The sequence below is a fragment of the Nematostella vectensis genome, chromosome 3 (assembly GCF_932526225.1).
Source record: "Nematostella vectensis chromosome 3, jaNemVect1.1, whole genome shotgun sequence".
NCBI lineage: Eukaryota > Metazoa > Cnidaria > Anthozoa > Actiniaria > Edwardsiidae > Nematostella > Nematostella vectensis.
Window position 1 is genome coordinate 17,180,080 of NC_064036.1, and position 17,121 is coordinate 17,197,200.

The window sequence follows — 17,121 nt, forward strand, 5'->3', positions numbered from 1 at the left end:
CTTCCAGCCATCTATTTATTTTGTACGGTTGATCTGTTTTCGACTTCAATAGAAACCGCTAGTACCATTACTACATCCCTTTGGCTGCTCACAAGAGATAAGCCATTGTGAAAACCCCTATAATTATTACGATGTTCTATTATTTTGACTGTCTGGCGACTGTAGTTTACCCTGCAGCCATATTTACTGTAAACGATCAATTACGCCATCATTGTGTCTGACATTTGTTTAACTTATAGCACCGATATTTAACGTAGGTTTGAAAGGTGTTTTTTTGTGAAGCCTTTAATTGCAACATCAAATAGGTGTGAACTTTTTCGCTTGGTTCAAAATTAATAAAGCAAAAGAGGTCGTTTTCTTAGAGAGCAAATATATGTTCAAATGTCATTATATTTGAACATATTATTTGCTCTCTAAAACGAACAATACTTTACTTTAGCTAATTGCTTCACGGATGCCTTAGAGGCATAATAAGACTAGTTTGAACTAATTCTTAACTTTTGGCTAATAAATGTTAAATACTTTTTTATTATCCAGTCAAGTAACTTCCCATCATTAATGCATATGATTTCTGCTTTCAAAGATAGCGTACTTTCATCTATGCCATAGCAATAAAAATAGCACTCGATGAGACCGGAAGCGATCTACAATTATCACAAACGCACCGCATTTTAGGTGATGAAATGAAAACCACTTTTTACCTAAAAGCAACGCCGGAAATACACTAAAGTCGAATTCATATTCTGCCTTGTACACACAAGTGGCATAACGACATAGGCGCGCGCACCCTTATGTTTATATGTTCAAGTGTGAATGATTCGACATTTTGACATAAGCCCAACATAACGACATGAACATAACGACATAAGAGAAAAAACATCTTTTTTTATGTCATTATGTCCATGTCGTTATTTCGGGCTTAAAAGAGTGCGCGCGCCTATGTTGTTATGTCACTATTGTGCACTAGGCATATTTTCTACCAGTGCATTATTAAACAGGTGTTTGTTTTCATTTGTTTTTGTTTTTGCTTTTATATTGTTGGAGTTGTCTAAGATAGTCGTCTAGTTCCCGAACAGCAAGTAGCATCCTTGCGGTGCCAAGTTAAATGAATTTCCTACTTTTTCAAGTGGCGGACAACTAAACCGGACAGAGGTAAATGGCACCACTCGTGACGTAATAACACATTATCAGCGTAAAATGTTAATGCGATTATTTCCCCTAATTCAGCCCTAAATAATTTATCTGCGAAAATATAACAGGACAGCTCGATGAAACCAGAGTATACAAGTGTATTATTCGAATTGTTTTTGCTCTATCGTTGTATTCTCGTATGTAGATGTAATCTCATTCTGCTTTGAAAAGCCTGTGGGTTTATTGCTTTCTACCCCACAGGCCGCAATAATTAAGTCAGAAATAAACTTCACTAAGTAGATACCCATCCATCATCAAAACGATCATTCATCTTCGTGGTTTAAAAAAAGGTAGCTCTATGATTATGAAAACCTTCTAACAGTTGGGACGTTTGTCTTATTTTGACCTTTTAACGACTAATAATTCTAAGCAGACTGTCCCCTTATCGAGTTTACGTCTTCAGGAATGCTATAGGTCTAGCAATGACTCGATAAACGCTAGTTTGCGTCCAGATAATCGCCCGGCATCTTTTATTAACGCAATTTCGCGATGTGAACAAATCTCTACACTTTCACCAGAAGCTCTTGCAAACAGGACAATTTACCTAACTAAAACCACAAAGCTCTTGAGAGGGAAATACATGCGGAAGGGCCTGTCGACATTGGTCGCTGAGAGGATGGCGTTTATTAGGGTGTAGGCGATGAGTGATATTGCACCTATCGTGAGGGAGAAACTATAGCAGGTGGAAAAGACGGAAGATGTCAAGGTTGCTTGGCAACGATGACATTACGTGTACACGGTCTTAAGCATTAAAACGTGCGAATCTTTGAATTATTTGCCAGTTTGCAGAGATGTGATATGGTGACAAGTCGCGGAGCATAGAACTACGCGCACTCTCCCCGATCAACATGAATGTGACTTCATTCAATGTAACCCAGAGAGCTGTTACAGAGGCTGGCTGTTTCTTAGCGGATCCTGTTTCTCTCAAGATGGCACGGATTGCTCCCTACTGCCTTATCATTCCTCTCTCGCTTATTGGAAACTCTCTTGTCGTTGCTGTGGTGGCAAGTGAACGGCGAATGCATAAGACGGTTAATTTCCTTATAGTGAACATGAGCGTATCCGACCTATTAGTAACTGTCGTCTATATGCCCCGAGTGATCTCTCTATCTTACGCAGGATATGAATGGCTGCTGGACGGGCTTGCAGGTCTCGTGTTCTGTAAGATGTCGGTGTGTTTTAACCAGACCTCGATTGCGGTCACGATCTTTACAGTAATTGCGATTAGCCTGGATCGATTTCTGGCCGTTGTGTTTCCCCTTGGTCGTCACTTCACGGAGACGACGTCCCGCGTCATTATCACCGTAACTTGGATAGCAGCTCTCTTGACTGCCTTCCCTCAATTCTACGGCATAAAGCCCGTCCTCCAAGGTGGCAAACTCTACTGTTTCCTTGACCTTGATCAGACCTTTGAGCCTGGAGCCGAGCGCGCGTTCTACCTGTTCACGCTTGTGGGGCTATTCGCCATCCCGTTAGTAACGATAGTGTTCCTGTACTCAGGAATCATGATAACCTTGATCCAGCGCAGAAATGTGTTGTTGTCCAGCGACGCGCAGACTCAGCAGCGAGAGCGCACAAGGAAAAGAGTACTCAAGATGGTGACGATAGTGGTGGCAGCGTTCATCCTTTGCTTTTTATTGTACTTTATTCATTTTATTTTGTACTCGTATGGAGTTATTTTTCCGTGCTGGTTGATGTACTTACGCCTTATGATGTTGCACTTGAACAGTGCCCTCAATCCGGCTATTTATTTCTTCTTTAACGAGAACTTCCGACGTGGACTTCACAACCTCGTCGTTAGATGCAATCGTCGAGTGCCTTTCGGTTGTGCGGCATCTCCCGTGACGCCATTTGGGGCGACTCTCACTCTCCAGCAGGAAGGTTCTAGTTCCGAATTAAACGCACGCAAGGACCTTATACGCAGCGCGTACGCATCACCCAACCTCCATAACAACATCTCTACGTTAAACTTTGCGGAGGCAGCAATGCCGAATCAAACGTACACTGGCATCTCAGATCCACCGCGATAGACATTGTGCTCTACCCACTTGCACGCCTAATACCATGATAATAAGCCACACTTACGGCGTGAGAACCTAGCCATGGTGGCGCGTCCCCAAAGAGTTAACTTGTTAATCAGATCATATGATCAAATATGTGGAAGATACATAATCAGACACATGTACAAGATAGGTGATCACATATGTGGAAGATAGACAATTGCACTAGAGGAGGATTCTACCGGAAAGAGGGATTAAGTTTTAGGCAAGAATTAGTCTCTCACCTTAGCTTTATAATATTCAAAAACCAAAAATCAAATTAAGGCATTTGTTTCGATAATCTAGTATTTTTTGTCGACTCTAGCTTGGTTATGGAAGCAATTCTTAATTTTTCGTTTTATTATGTACTTCAAATGTGCATCAATCTTCCATGGGAAAAGGAGAGACGTCTGGAACAAAAGAGATATTAAACGCAAAACGGTTATTTGTCCTAGTCGTTTTGTTGTAATGTGTTAATAAAGTGAAGGATCTGCAATCACTGTAAGGGAAATTTTAGCTAGCTAATATTTTCCAAAGCTTTGCCGCCTTTAGAAGACGCTAACTGATAGGGCTAAGTGCTTATTTTGGCAACGTCTTGCAGCGTGAGATCACTACTGACAATGGCTCTCAGATGAACACGATAATCATAATGCAAAACAGAAACCTGGTTCATCTTATACGAATACGGTTCAGCGTGTCTGTCTCAACTCATAACAGATTAGAAGAAAGAGAAAAAAAAATCAAATACTAATAGGAAACTGCGGCGTCATCTTGAGCGATAAAGGCTTACTTAATTAAAATTTTTACATTTTATGGTCTGATTTGAATTGAGTGTTGTGGTTCGGGGTTATTTTCGATTTATGCTACAAGAAACGATGTTTCTGTGAACGAGACTTAATTCTCCTGATGTACTTCATGGATGTGACCGCAGAGGGAGCTTTTTACTTTTAAACTAATCAAAGTTTATTAAAGCTGTCGGGACTTGTAATATCTAATCCAAATTCTACTCATTAAAGCCAACCCAGCTTTTATGTACAAATGCGTACACTAAAGTGTTTTTTTTTTTGCCATTTCGTCTTTGAATTCTGCTTGATCAGCTGCTTAAAATGTTTTATCTAAAATGAAATGTTTTCAAAGTGGTCTCGAATGCGAGAATGGTGAGTTTGTCAGATGATTTGATTTATACAGCTGTTTTGTTGTACATCATTTCGGACTAAAGTAAATAGAGATGAAGACCCGCATTACGATTATCATAGAGAGAAACATATTTTTTATTCTAAATTCTTAAAGCGCAGAATTTTTCATTTATTTTACTAGTTCAAGTTGTGCTTTTAATGCAACACTACTCGTCATAATAGTCATTTATTGGCCAAGATAATATTTACCATGCATTTTTTATTATCTATCAAAATATATTCCGAGGGGATCTGCTAAAAGAAGAGAAGTAAAGATTTATCGAAAGATAAGAATAGAAGTGAAGATTTATTGAAAGATAAGAAGATAAGTGAAGATTTATCGAAAGATAAGAAGATAAGTGAAGATTTACCGAAAGATAAGAATAGAAGTGAAGATTTATTGAAAGATAAGATGCGTGTAATTGCTCACTTCTGTGTAGGGTTGGTCGCGGGTATACAGCTATTTCAATAAACGTTTTCAAAGAGCGCTCTGCCGCACGCGCCCATACCGCGAGGTAGTATGGGTAATATACTATATGTTATTTCAAGCTCTGCCATCCTTCACCGCCGACACGAACTTCGATGAACGCTATCAGAATGGCAGTACAGTCTGATAATTTTCTGAATATATATCTGCGCGTCCTGAAACAAGGAAACAAGAGCAGGTTTGGCACCTATCCCGTAAGAGGTGTCAAACGGAGACTCCGTAGCTACACTAAAAGAAAACCTGTTGGCAAAGTGCCTGAACGAAATAGCAACGACGACGGCGACCGACTGCAGGGAGAACCCAAAAGGCTTTCATACTTTGCGCTCAATTTTAAACTAGTTTAGATAAACAAATTCACAAAGTGCTGATCTCATCGGCAGGTTTGAATAATACAGATGTTGTCTATGACAATCGAGCTTTTATTTATTATTATTTGAATTTTTTATCAGCCTTTATCAGCTATTTTAAATTCTTTATTGTTATTTATGAGCATTCTCTGCGTCGTTTTACAAAATTTCGAAGGAATTAATGATTAGTATCTAAGGGAAGGCTGTTAAGTTTAAATTTTTTTTGGTTAAAAAATTTTGACCCTCCCCCAATGAAAACAGCATCATTAGTTCCTTCCTAACTAAAATCTTTTCATTCCACCTATCTAAAAAGTTAAGGGGGAGGCACTTTGACATGAATCGAAATTCGTAAATTCAGTTATGGAAATTAATAAAAACAAGGCTCGGAAATTGATCAGAATACCTGTTCAAAAAGTAAGCCCCCCCACCCCCTCTCTAAACCATGTATCAAAATTTGAGGCCCTTCCCCAAGTCGATGCTAAAAAATAGCAACCCCCCCCCCCTAGACAACATAGCAGCCCTCCCCACCCGTTAAATAATAATCCTTCCTTTAGTATCGTTAGCAATAAATGCTTATATTAACCAAAATAATTCATCCTTTTACGTTTCCCTTTTTTTTAGTATTAACCCATTAACACCTCAACCGGCCTATACCGGCCTTGAGAATTACCCACAACCAAAAAATTCATAAATGTAAAATAAACACAACGAGATTAAGATACTCAGGCATCAGTCTAAGGGGTAAATGGTCTTGAAGATGTGCATCCAGCCAAGGTGATAGCAACTACCCTTCAGCCAAATAATAGCTCAGGTTCTTTGACAAATTTCGAATCGAACAAGGAAAAACAGCAGAATTGGCCCTCAAAATAATTTTCAAAATACCACATAAGGGAAAGAGATCAGAAAGCACAGCTCAAGACACAAGTAGATATCATTATTCTGATCCTCCAGGTCCATTTCCATGGCCTCAAAACACAATGTCCACTTCTTGAAGGCTTCTGAAACCATCTTGCTGCCATTACAGATTGCAAAGCATTCTGGGAAATCCGTGGACAAATTCACGAGGGGAGGGTCAGTCAACACGCCTCTCCCCACAGTCAGACATTTTTTTACACAGTCTTTTCACCCAAAAACCAAACAAATCAATTCCAGATCATACAGACCCAGAATAGCAGTGCAATTTTGGAATCAATTTGGTTTCAGACAGCATTTAGGAGAGCTTTGCTAATTCATTAGATTATTATTGTCTCATCCAGGCAAAGTCAAACAAGAAAAAATCCCCATGAATCCACCTTTGTTTGCAATCAAACATAAGCACAGCACTCAAATATGCCCCAATAGACTCAATGTTCCAAGCGACAAGGGATTAAAGATGGGACCGCAACGCACTTTTGGAAAGCTGTTGAAAAACTCAAAACATGGGGTGAGGTATCTGCTTTCTGTGTGTTTTTTTTTTGTAAATTTAGCTAAAAAAATATCAAGGTGTCAATAGATTACGATAAAAAAAATTGTCATTTCTTACATATAGTCTGAAAGCATTTTCCTATGTCACCTATAGAAGTACAGGTTATGTTTGACCTCAAGGCATAACAGACACGGCCATTTCGGAGGTAAAATTTAGTTTTCTCCGCGCCCGCGGTACTCCCCACTAGCTCAGCGTCGCTGACCAAGGTTACCCTTAGCAACGCATTTGCTGAAATTTCGACTCGTAGGGACCTGCATTGTCTTCCAACCAATCATACTGCCGTATTTTAACAAACGAGGCCAACAAGTATTCAAAATGGCAGTCAAAGGATTGAAGAATCCGTATGTGGCAAGAATTCGCGAAGAAAACGCTTCGAACCGTCATTTTTAGCGGGTTAAAAATGGACATGCGAATCTCACAGTTCGCTCTGCTAGTTCCTCTTGTTAGGATAATATTGAAAAAAACCCCAAGGTTTTCACAAGGAAACAAAGACGTTGATTTGAAAGTTCAATGTTTTCTGCACTAAATAGAACGGTAAATGTTCAAGTCCCATTTGATTTGAGGGAACGAGGACGATTCGCGTAACCCTATAATTTACGCTAAGTGGAAGCCATTTTTAAAGGGCTGTACAAGTCGTCGTTGTCCAGGATTGTAAACATTTACAAGCGAAGGAAAGATACAAGTTTGAATTATTACTGCCTGTTTATTCTAACTGACGGTTTGTTGGGCTGTCAATTCCATTTTCAAAAGTCCCCGGCGGTTTGGGTGCACATAACATGCACTTGGCAAAATGAAGCTGGGTGTATGTCGAGAGATGTCATTACTGACGTCTATCGAAAAATTTTCCAAGAGAAATTCACTTTTTGTAGAGCAGGTAAACGATGATAAAGAAGGACCTGTGGATTTCCTTAATTTTTCGCCACAATAACGACAAAGCCCTTTCAAGGATTCGCCGTGTAAGGTTGAAGTCATCGGTGACAGTGCGTATTCAAGAGGCAGTGGGACAAAAAAAACTGAATTACACACAACTATTGTACGTGTCTATATTTCTTTGTGGTTGCAAACAAGATGAATTTATCTCTAGAAATAACATTTTAGAGCTGTAAACTTTCCGTAATTATACACCTACCGGAACCTTTCTTTATTAGATTTTCGCAAACGGAAAGATACGCAAATCTTTCCGTGAATGAATATGTGCCTTCTAAGGGAAATCATGCCGAATACATGGCCCAAAACGTTCATTAGCTCTGTATCTTTACAACTTAGCTTTATTCTTTGATGTTTAGCGTGTTATTTTATTGGGTAAAGGACTCGCGATCGCGCGCTAAGTGCATGATAACTTATCTACTCGGTCTACGCTCGCGCAACATGAGTTAATAAAGTGTCGCAATTTTGGTGAAAACCAAATGGGACTAGAACTCACTCAATGGATCTTTGTTAACTTAATGTAGCTTAGTCTGAAAAAGATTTTCATTTAATCCAAAAAACCTTGAAGTTTTATTAAGGATGCTCTAAATGTTGCTAATTGTGTATGCACAGCGGAAGCGTCGTATTCCTATAACCTCACTTTGCGCCTCGTTTTATCACGTTTATAGTATTTTTGTCACTCAAACTAAAGTTTGTCAATGACGTGGGTTAGTAAGCATTCGAAATATGGCAATTACGCATATATTTCTTTCAACACAAGGCACTGCGCAATTGTATTTCACAGAGAAACAGTAAGCGACACGTGAACCTGACGCGTCTTAGTTAGCTATTAACTAGGACCCTTGACCCTCAAAGCGAAAAGCTCGGTTACCCAGCAAATGTCCGCAACTAGCCTGTTGGAGAGAGCCGTGCAGTACGGCCGAATAGTACGGTGTTGCCCCCCCCCCCCCCCCCCCCCAGTGATTTTGCGATTGTTTGAGATAAGTTATTTTACTCATAAGTTATCCTTATCCCCTTGGTTGGTGGTGACGGTTCCCTGAGGTTGGTGATGGGGGTATCCTTGTGGTTGGTGATGATGGTATCCCTGTGGTTGGTGATGATGGTATCCCTGTTGTTGGTGGTAACGGTAACCCTGTAGTTGGTGGTAATGGTACCCCTGTGGTTGCTGATTTTCGCTGTTTCGCTAAGTACTTTGTCAAGTGTATCTACTATGAAATATAACATATCATTGATCTGTTGATGCAATGCATTGCAAAAAGTTGGAGTACTGCTAAGATGCTATAGAAACTACACTCTCATTGTTTTTTTAACTTAATATGGCATTCACAAAGAAGCTCCCAAAAAATCAATTTAAGCAAGTGTGATTCTGTTTAAGAATAATTAGATAGTTAAAGAATAATGTATTGACTGGCATGATTTTGAGGTTGCTTTATAGTATAACTCTTACATCAGGGTGGTGAGGAAGGTATGGATCATGTTTCAGGGACCAAACAAAACGTCTTTTTCTTTGACTTAAATTTTATTCGTCTATGAGTAAACTCTAAAATAGGCGAGTTTATTTATTTTTATGGAAAAAGTTAGTTTACTTTCCGGTTCAAAATGGCGGCCAAATCAATATTCATTATTAATCAGAAATTAAAGCCGAACTGAGCTTGGCTTTATATTATCTTGTAAGGGGTATTGAAAACTATCACTATGCTTCCATTGGTAACTTAAGCAAAAAGTGCGCAATTCAAGGTAAAATCTGCACATATCCGCCGGACTAAAAACTACAGCTGAATGTAAAAGGAAATTGGGTACTATATTGCAATGTATGTTTTTAGGACCTTTTATTTAATAAATAAACCATTCTATTATTTCATAAATCGAATTGATTAGGTCGGAAGCCTCGGACAGAGTGGTCGCAAATTTTGTTCAAAGAAGGGGGAGAGAAATAAGTAATGGGGTTTTTTGTGTAGAGAGTGTAAGAGTGTATGTTATGTGGTGTATATTTGTATGAGACGGTCGGTGTATTGTAGGTGATTGCATAAGGACTGCATGATGAAAGATATACTACGCGAGGTCGAGCAAGGGATCGAGCAAGCGAGGTTAATAAGCTATTTATTATATGGCTTTTTTAAATATTTGTAAGAGAAGGAAAACTTATGCTGCTGAAGTGACAGAAGAAGCCCTTTCTGGATTTACAAGCCACCAGTGCCCAACTTCAAATCTCGAAATAATCGATTTGTAAGATTTGTCGATTTGTAAAAACCACCATCGAAAATTGCTTTTTACGCCGATTTTACCGACCTTCACATGAAAACATTCTTTCTTTTATGTCATTCCCTTTAGATTAGTTGTCTTTAGGGAAAATCGTCTTCAAACTCCCTGTGTTATGACAATTTCCCGCCATAATGATTTTGCAACGCGCCATAATGATTTTGCAATTTGAGTTGAAAGCGACGATCAATTGGGACTAAATTATTTCACAACATTGTCGGTAAAAATTCAGTTCTGCGTTTGTGTATGATTAAAAGCATTGTGTGGAAATACGAACTGGATTTCACTGAATGGTCATTGCGAACAAAATCTTCACGAATATCAGCGAAACTGTCAGAAGCAACTGTAAAGGTAAACAAAGTTGGAAATTATATTGAGGGAAAAAATAAATAAGATAAGTAAGCTTACGTAATAAAACTCACTGTCTGAATATAACTATTGAAACTTATCCTTGCTGAAAAGTGGCAACAAATTGCTATTACAGTGTTGTTGATTTTCTCGAGTGAGTTGTCGGTCCGAAAAATTTTGGGTAACGACCGCGGTCGTTACAGGAGGATCCGGACCGTTCAACAGCCAATCAGGGTGCGCTTTTCCACCGGAAGTGGTTGTTGCCATATAATAAATACAGATAACGAGTGATTATTTGGTTAAAGAGGGTAAACGGTATGATAGAGGCTGTATTGTGAGAGGTATATGGATCATGGATTATTGTGTGATAACAGATGTAAGATCAAAGAATAAGTAGGAATTATCGATGGCCTGTGATCGAGTGTGGATAAATAGTTGTTGAAGTTTATAATGGTTTTGTGTAATAAAAGTTCCGTGTGATGGATGGCGACTGGAGGCTGTTACCACAATAACACAGTAAGGGTAGGTACTGTTGTGTGGAGAACGTGGTAAGGACGACTAAATAGGGGATGCAAAAAAGTAGGTAGAGGAGGTAACAGGCAGCAAATGCTACATGGGTGCTCGAGGAAAGTATGTAGGTTAAAGGATATGTGAGCTTAACATAACTGCATGGTAAAAGGACAAATATCAAGTAACAATATGCGAACAAACGAACTGGAGAGAGTGTAATGAAAATAAAATAAACATGTTCAAACTTGGTGTGAGGGTATTTCATACAGCTGCCACTCTATAGCCAACGTTCGTGTGGACGAAAAAAATAAAGAAAAGTGCCAAGTGGAGGGTGCACTTCATTGTTTTATAGGTAGCGTCTATTATAAACACGAGGTCGGTGCCGTACTTCTGTAGGAGTTTTCGTTGCCACTCCTCCTGGTGTACGAAAATAAACTTGTTGTTTTCCGTTCCTTGTTTGATCTTGTTGTTGATCTTTAGGTCTTTGATAAAATTTCCGACCGCTTGATTTATTCATTACATAAAAGGTCCTAAAAACATACATTGCAATATAGTACTCATTCATTGTTTAATTTCCTTTACATTCAGCTGTAGTTCTTTACATTTCTCACATTACTTTTATTGAGTTGTTGCATTAAACATCCGGAGGCCTGTGGTCCCAGTAATTGACTGATCATCCGCTGTCCAGAAAAATATATCGTGGGCGCACTTCCGTCTCCGATCATGGGATAATGTTTCCCTCTTGAATACGATATTGGGTGACCAGGCCTGTTTGCCAGTTGTTGGATTTTCCCTGTGGTTGGTGATGATGGTATCCCTGTGGTTGGTGATGATGGTATCCCTGTGTTTGGCGATGGTTTGGAGAATTTGTTAAAAGGGATTATAATGATTATGGACTTGACGGTGATGGTTGGGAGGGGGGGGGGGGGGAGGGGAAGTCCATAGGACGGCTTCTCCCACCTCTTTTCAAAATGGGATACAAATATCAATTTGTTCTTGTGTAAAAACGCACTTTAGAATAGTCGTAAGCGCGTGCGCGCCGTCTTCGTTGTCGTTCGCATCTACCATCTGATAACCCTTTAAAAAAAACAGTCTCATTAAATAAACTAGAAATATGTGTCGTTATCCCAGCCGCCATTATCAATTACCGCATTTATACAATCCCACAGTGAATATATGTAACATGTCTCAAGAGGGCGCAAATACGCCTCACAAATATGCCTGAGGACTGTCTAGCCGCGGCGACCCAGGGAGCTAGCACCGCAGACACCACTAATTGCGAAAACTGTTCTGTCTGGTTATACAGCAGAACGTGATCTGTTAGAAAAATCTTTTTTTACAACACTAACACTCAACACAGCAAGGAAACCTTTTAGATATTAGAGGGCAGATGGTTTAGCGTCTTGTCGCCGCTCCTATACTTATCACTAACTAGCGTTTATTTTATCATATAGCTTCAAAGACGAAACAGTTAATTAGCACGCTGCTTTCTTTTTTAAAAAAAAGGAAAACATCATAATTAGACTTGGGCCTTGACCTTAAAAGGTGGCGTTTCTTTAATTGGGAAAACTTCTTTTTGTTAACTGCATCATATGCACGATTTCCTCAACCAAGTCTGTCTTTTGTCCAAATGCTTTTCAACCTCAATATGTGGGGAAAAAAATTGACAAGCACGTATAGATATTTTAACAATGTGCAATCTACCTTAAATAACGCAAGTCTATTGCAAAAACTCGAGGTGTTGGTTTACTATTCAATATTAAAAAAAGAAAGCACATTATTAGAAACAGTCTCCAAGTATTGGAGTATTGATTAGGTCGCGAAGTCGAGAACAGATTAACTATAGCCTGTTTGTGTACTTCCCCTTCTCTTTTCCTTCTAGAGAAGTCCTTCATTCACCTGGTCGTGTGCCTTGCCATTTACATCTGCACTCTAGTAAACATGTGTTTCCGACACGTCTTACATATAGTCTGAAAGTATTTGATCTTGATTCAGGAGAAAATTTGAAATTTGCAGATAACTAATGCATTCTTTGTTATGTCATTGTCCATATTTGCCTACATATTGTATGGCTATGGTACATTCAACTGCAACCTTTTAGGAAGGCTTTTTATTCTGCGATCTGAAATCTCCGGTTTTCCTCTCTGAATTATTACTCTATTTTGTAATGAGTGGGATTAATGAGATTCGAACGATAACGACCACAAAAACGAATTTTTTTTTTAATATTCACTTAAACCTCAAAACAAAAACACAGATCGGCTGTACCAATGAACGCTAAAGAAAATAAACTTCTCCCTAAAAAGAATAGGGTCTGCTTCTTTTACTAAAAAATAACCTAAAGAAACCTTAAATAAGCTTTTAAAATGGACTACATCCGTTTTATAGAATACCCTCAGATCGTTACCTTACGTCTTTTACATTATCTCACCTCTAACTACTAACTACCTGAGTTAAACTAGGTTTTTTCGAAGGTTTGTTAATGGCAGGCTGAATTGTGAACGATCTCAATTCATGTGGGACAATGCAAGACTTTTGTTTCTTGCTAAATCCAGTCGCGTTTGAGCAAGGATTTGTTCCAGGTATAATATGCGTAAAGCCCTGACGAAAATTAGAATTAAAGATGTAATAAATGATGGGGTTAACGGAGCAATAGAAGTGCGCCAAAAATAATCTAAAAAACATCAGCTTACAAGGAAGGATAATTCCTTCTGAGTGAAAAATAAAATTGAGGAAGTATAGTAGCCAAGAAAGTACAAAAGTCACTACGACAATCGTTACCATTTTTAGGACTTTTCTCCTAGTTTTGTCCCTCCGCTGCAACCGCTCGTCGTTTTTAACCAGTCCATTTCCCGGGAGATTTCTTCTTTTCAGCAAGGAGACGAGAATCGAAGAGTAAAGAATGACAAGCAACGACAACGGGACGCCGAAAATAGCGGTTATCTGAAACAGGTAAAAAGCTTTTTCCGATCCTTCGCCGAACGTTTTGTCAAGATCAAGATAGCAGTAGTTTTTTCCTTGGTACGTGCGAACTTCGAGGCCATAAAACTGTGGCATAGCGGCGGAAACAGCGGCCAACCAGATACCAACGATAACAACCTTACAAATTCTGTCTGTCATGATCCGACGAAGAGGAAATACGACCGCAAAAAAGCGATCTGCTGATATTGCAACTATGGTGAAGATGGAAACGGTGATGGCGACTTCATTAAGACAAACGGCTTTGCAGAAGAATTGCCCTAAGTCCCCATCCACGAGCCATTCGTAGCCAACATATGACATTGAAATAACTCGAGGCATATACACAAGTGTTAAGAGAAGATAAGCAACGCTTGTATTCACAATAAAGTAATTGACTGTTTTCCACATTCGCTTATCCCTGAAGACTATGACAATGACCAAAGTGTTTCCAGTGAGGGAGAGAACTATGAGGATGCAATAGAGGACGATTCGAGTAACTTTCTCCGCCATAGAGTCCGAATGAAAACACGCGCCTTCGGTCACAGCCTTTATTCGCTCGCTCAAATTAGTGGAATTCATCTTTTCGCGTCTGGACGTTTTCGTCTTTTGCACCGGTTAGCAGCTATCCGCTTATCAAAGCAATAGTTCGACTTGAAGTGGGGGCAATGAGGAGAGAGTTTCCGCAGTGGCTGTCAAGGCAGGCCGGGACGAGGAGTATAATTCGCCTTATTTGTCAAAGAATCAGTGACACTTGAAATTGAGTTCTCGGTATAGAACTGTTCGCGCCCTGACCAAATGACGACCTTTTCTTTGAAAAATATTCCTTTAAACCCAAGCCGGAAGCGGTAAGTCACTTAACGCAATGGTTTCTCCGTTTCCATTGTGAAAGGGAGAATTCTTACAGCACGTTGTTTACTTTAGTGGTGATGCTACTCGCCGCCCCGTTTGCCGCACGCTCCTAAATTAACCCCTCTTTACAGGAGATCATCTGCCAAATAGCAAGTTATAACAATTATATTGTGACGTCATAGAGGGTACATTTACTTCCCCGGGTTACCAAGCGTTACTATATTAGCATGGCCGAAAAATAACAGCTGAGGCACCAACGCAAGCTCCCATGCGATATAGTTCAAGTCGTGAAAGTGCACTGACGTTTAGAGCCTCACAGACCAGAGGCGACTTAGTAATGTGCTTAAAAGAGGTCAAGACTTCATTAAGAATTTTAATGTCATAATCGCTTCTTCTTTTTCGCTGTATTTTCAATTGTATAACGCATGTCTCGATTCAAGCGACTATTACTGTCTGCGTAAAATACTGCTAATATAAATGATCAGATGATACACCTTTTGAAGGTGGAGTTTTCTATTTCCTCAACAAGGCGGTAAATAAGATAGGTAAGGGGCTCTGTACGCCACGTCTGTCATTCCAGACAATGCATATCTCGTTCATGTGACTTTACATTAAAAACCCTAATCTCTCTAAGTTGAATTGTAAATAGGTTGTGTTCGCCCCGTATCCTACATAAATAGAATTGTGTTAAGTAAAAGTTCTCTTTTAAATAATGTATTCTTTTCTTAATGCACCTTTCTCCCTCAGCCCCTTAAAAGCTATTCTTGTCTTCTATAAAGCACATTGCAGTTTTTGAAACCTTTTTCTCAAACGGAAGCTTGCCTCGGTGGTGCATGCTGATTATGTTTTCTGGACCATTATGTTTTATTACTTTATAACGTAATCGTTTGTCTAACAAGTGACATTAAGTGAGTTTAGTTTTTATAAAATGTTTCCTGTGATTACAATATTATTATCAAACATCTTAAAAGCGTACCAATTGTTAATTATATGCCTCGGTGTTTAGAAAAATTCGATAAAAGGTGTTTGAAAAAGGACTTTGGTAATCCAAAAACAAAAACTATAGCCTGTTTGGTAATCCTAAAAAATACTTAAGCCTTTCCTCTGTTATTTGAAAAAGTGTACTGCAGGTAATTTACTAAAATCTTTCCCATAACATGAAGGCTTCTTACTAAAGAAGGGACCTGTTCTTGCTCACTGGATGTTTATAATATTTTCTAACTCAAATAACAATAGCGGAGGAAATTGTCTCTGGGAATTTTTTAATCCTGTTCTCGCGTGACGCAACCCTGGGTGAGTATGCCATCCATCCAAGATTTGTGTCTATAGGTGCCCTGAAAATGTTAATCACTAATAAATATTTGTTTATTTAATTGATCTTTGGGATGAAAGCTCCTTAATCGGGTCAAAGGCACCCTGGGTGGAGAGGGTTAGGGTTAAACGGAAGGATATTAAATAAACTCAGATGCAAAGGTTTTTTATTTGGCTTTTGCCAATAAATTTATATGCCTTTTTACACTTAAAATCGCGAAAAAAGAAGGGTCGTAAAATATCGCTATCTCAAAACCGCGAAATTTTTACGTCGCAAAAATAAAATGTAATAAGGTATGTGATAAAATCACCAGTGAGCAAAGCGTGCTCATCTATCCCAAAATACTACAAACACCGAGGAGAAAGGAGGTTCAACCCAATTAATACAACACTCAATTCTAATCCAGACCTGAACGGCCAGAAAAGTCACAGAGTTCAGTGCCGGGACTCAAACTCTGCAGCGCAGCGCTGAGATGATAGTGCACTAGGCCACAAGTTCTTTATCCCAGAAAGTCACTAATATGAGGAGGGACAGCTGGAGGTGCTGCCTGAGCACATCCTCGCTGGCACCACTGACACTTTATTGAAGTGCTGTAGCAGGCTTTGAAATATTGGAGGGGCACAATACAGAGACAATAAGAAAACATTGGGGGCACAGCTACGCCTTTTCTGGTCATTTCCTTATCATTTTTCAAAATATTGGGGGGCACGTGCCCCCAGTGCCCCACCCCCTGCTACGGCCCTGGTATTGAAGTGCGGTGCGTCATACATCGCTAGCAGCCTGTCGGGATGCGATAACGTGTTACTTGATTAACAATGACTACACTTTTCTCAGAGAAGTGCTCGTGCGCGTTCCAGAACTCCTATGACTTCAATTCATTCTGAATACGTCATTTTTATTTTAAGATAGCGAATATAGAGAATACTACATGGAAAGTGCGCGCGTACGGATTTTATTCACCAGTTTTTTTGAACAAAACAACGAGTGAATAAAAACTGTACAAAGCACTTTCCATGCTGTATTTTGTTTATTATATCCATACTGAGAAATTTCTAATAAGCTTATTACATAATATTTCATTAGACTTGGCTGCAGAGGCTCCGAGGTTTGTGCTGTTCGACGGTTCAGTTGAAGACAGAAACTTACATTGAAATGAATCTGTCCCGCTAATGTCACGCACGAGACTGTAGCTTATGTCACACAAGTAGTGCCCATTGAAGAAGCATGGCACCGCAATGGGCACACGCATGG

General features: G+C 39.4%; 2 protein-coding genes across 2 annotated transcripts; one reads left to right on the forward strand and one right to left on the reverse strand.

Moving 5' to 3' along the window:
- The first annotated feature begins 897 nt into the window (after positions 1-897).
- On the forward strand, positions 898-3,726 carry LOC5514269 (substance-P receptor). Its single transcript, XM_032383778.2, has one exon. It carries the CDS (start codon positions 2,040-2,042, stop codon positions 3,219-3,221), a length of 1,182 nt encoding a protein of 393 aa, XP_032239669.2. The 5' UTR covers positions 898-2,039; the 3' UTR covers positions 3,222-3,726.
- An 8,544-nt stretch (positions 3,727-12,270) lies between these two features.
- Positions 12,271-14,693, reverse strand: LOC5514270 (neuropeptide FF receptor 2). Its single transcript, XM_001634427.3, has one exon. It carries the CDS (start codon positions 14,286-14,288, stop codon positions 13,182-13,184), a length of 1,107 nt encoding a protein of 368 aa, XP_001634477.3. The 5' UTR covers positions 14,289-14,693; the 3' UTR covers positions 12,271-13,181.
- Positions 14,694-17,121: the final 2,428 nt, after the last annotated feature.

Bases quoted from the DNA above. Each gene is read 5' to 3' on its own strand.
- LOC5514269 (XM_032383778.2), top strand. From the start codon at position 2,040: ATGAATGTGACTTCATTCAATGTAACCCAGAGAGCTGTTACAGAGGCT.
- LOC5514270 (XM_001634427.3), bottom strand. From the start codon at position 14,288: ATGAATTCCACTAATTTGAGCGAGCGAATAAAGGCTGTGACCGAAGGC.